This window comes from Pterocles gutturalis, unplaced genomic scaffold (genome assembly GCF_000699245.1).
Source record: "Pterocles gutturalis isolate BGI_N339 unplaced genomic scaffold, ASM69924v1 scaffold5943, whole genome shotgun sequence".
In the NCBI taxonomy this organism is placed as follows: domain Eukaryota; kingdom Metazoa; phylum Chordata; class Aves; order Pterocliformes; family Pteroclidae; genus Pterocles; species Pterocles gutturalis.
In genome coordinates, this window is record NW_010122845.1 from 3,184 (window position 1) to 4,473 (window position 1,290).

A 1,290-nucleotide genomic window follows, 5' to 3' on the forward strand; every position below is an offset into this window, starting at 1 on the left:
ACCGTTGGGGACGACGGACGGGTGGACAAGCCAATGAAGATGGAGAAGCCAACGAAGATGGACAGATGGAGAAACGGTTGGAGATGGATGGATGGAGAAACCGTTGGAGATGATGAGTGGAGAAACCATGGATGATGATGGATAGAGAGATCATGAAGATGGAGAAACCGTTGGAGATGGACAGGTGGGGAAACCGTTGGAGATGACGGACAGATGGAGAAACCATGGAACATGATGGATGGAGAGACCATTGGAGATGGATGGATGGGTGGAGAAACTGTTGGAGATGGATGTGTAGAGAAACCACAGAAGATGATGGATGGACAAACCATGGAAGGTGGAGAAACCATGCAAGGCGGACGGATGGATGCAAAAGGACAGAGACATGGAGACGGATGGAGGGAAGGGATGGTGGGACGGGGAGATGGTGGTGGGACGGGGAAGCTGGTGGTGGGACGGAGATGGTGGCACAGAGGTGACACCCTGTCCCCGTGTCCCCCCCAGGCCAGCTGCTGGGCGCGCTGCCGCTGCGGGGCCTGGGCCTGGGCCAGCCCCTGGTGGACCCTGGGAACATCGTGGGCCCGATCCTGGGGTTACCCCTCGGTCTCCGACCACTCCGAGGTGTCCCCTTGGTCCCATAACGCCACCGTCCCCAAGGAGGGGACACAAGTGACCGGGAGGGGACTCAGGTGGCCGGGCGGGGGATTGTCCCCTCACCTGGTTGTCCCACCGCATTGTTAATTATTTTTAATTAATAAAAATTTTCTGTCTCCAGCTCTTGGTGGGGGTCTCAAATCTGTCACCTCCCCCCTTGTCACCTCCTCCCACCTTGGGGACATCCCCTCCCCACCTTGGGGACACCCCCCACCACCAGTAAAACCACACCCAGGACCAGTTCAACCCTTTATTGGCCGTGCCACCGCCTCGGTGACAGCAGTGTCCCCTCCCCTGGTGACAGCCATGTCCCCTCCCCCCCACCCTGGGGTGGGTGATGGCTTTGTCACCTCCCGCCCCTCCTCGGTGACACGGATGTCCCCTCCCCTGGAGGGGGGGTGGGTGACGTTTAGATCTTGCCAGGGAAGGTCCCCTCCTCGCGGTACTCGTCCCACATTGTCACCTGCGGGGTGACACGGTGACAGGGATGACACGAGAGCGGGGACATCGGGATGTCACGGGGAGGGTACGGTGACACTTTGGGGGACACAGTGACGCTGAGGACCATGGGGACACCCTGGGGACCATGGAGACACCCTGAGGACCACGAGGACAGTGTGGGGGCACCGTGAGGAC

The 1,290-nt window shown here is 59.8% G+C and overlaps 1 protein-coding gene across 1 annotated transcript in view; it reads right to left on the reverse strand.

Annotated features, from left to right (window-relative positions):
• Positions 1-1,063: 1,063 nt before the first annotated feature.
• Positions 1,064-1,290, reverse strand: part of LOC104464825 (cytochrome c oxidase subunit 6B1) — a 2,484-nt gene continuing 2,257 nt past the window's right edge. The window contains exon 3 of the mRNA XM_010077665.1: positions 1,064-1,117. Coding sequence (XP_010075967.1) covers positions 1,064-1,117 — 54 coding nt within the window. The remainder of the gene's footprint in view (positions 1,118-1,290) is intronic.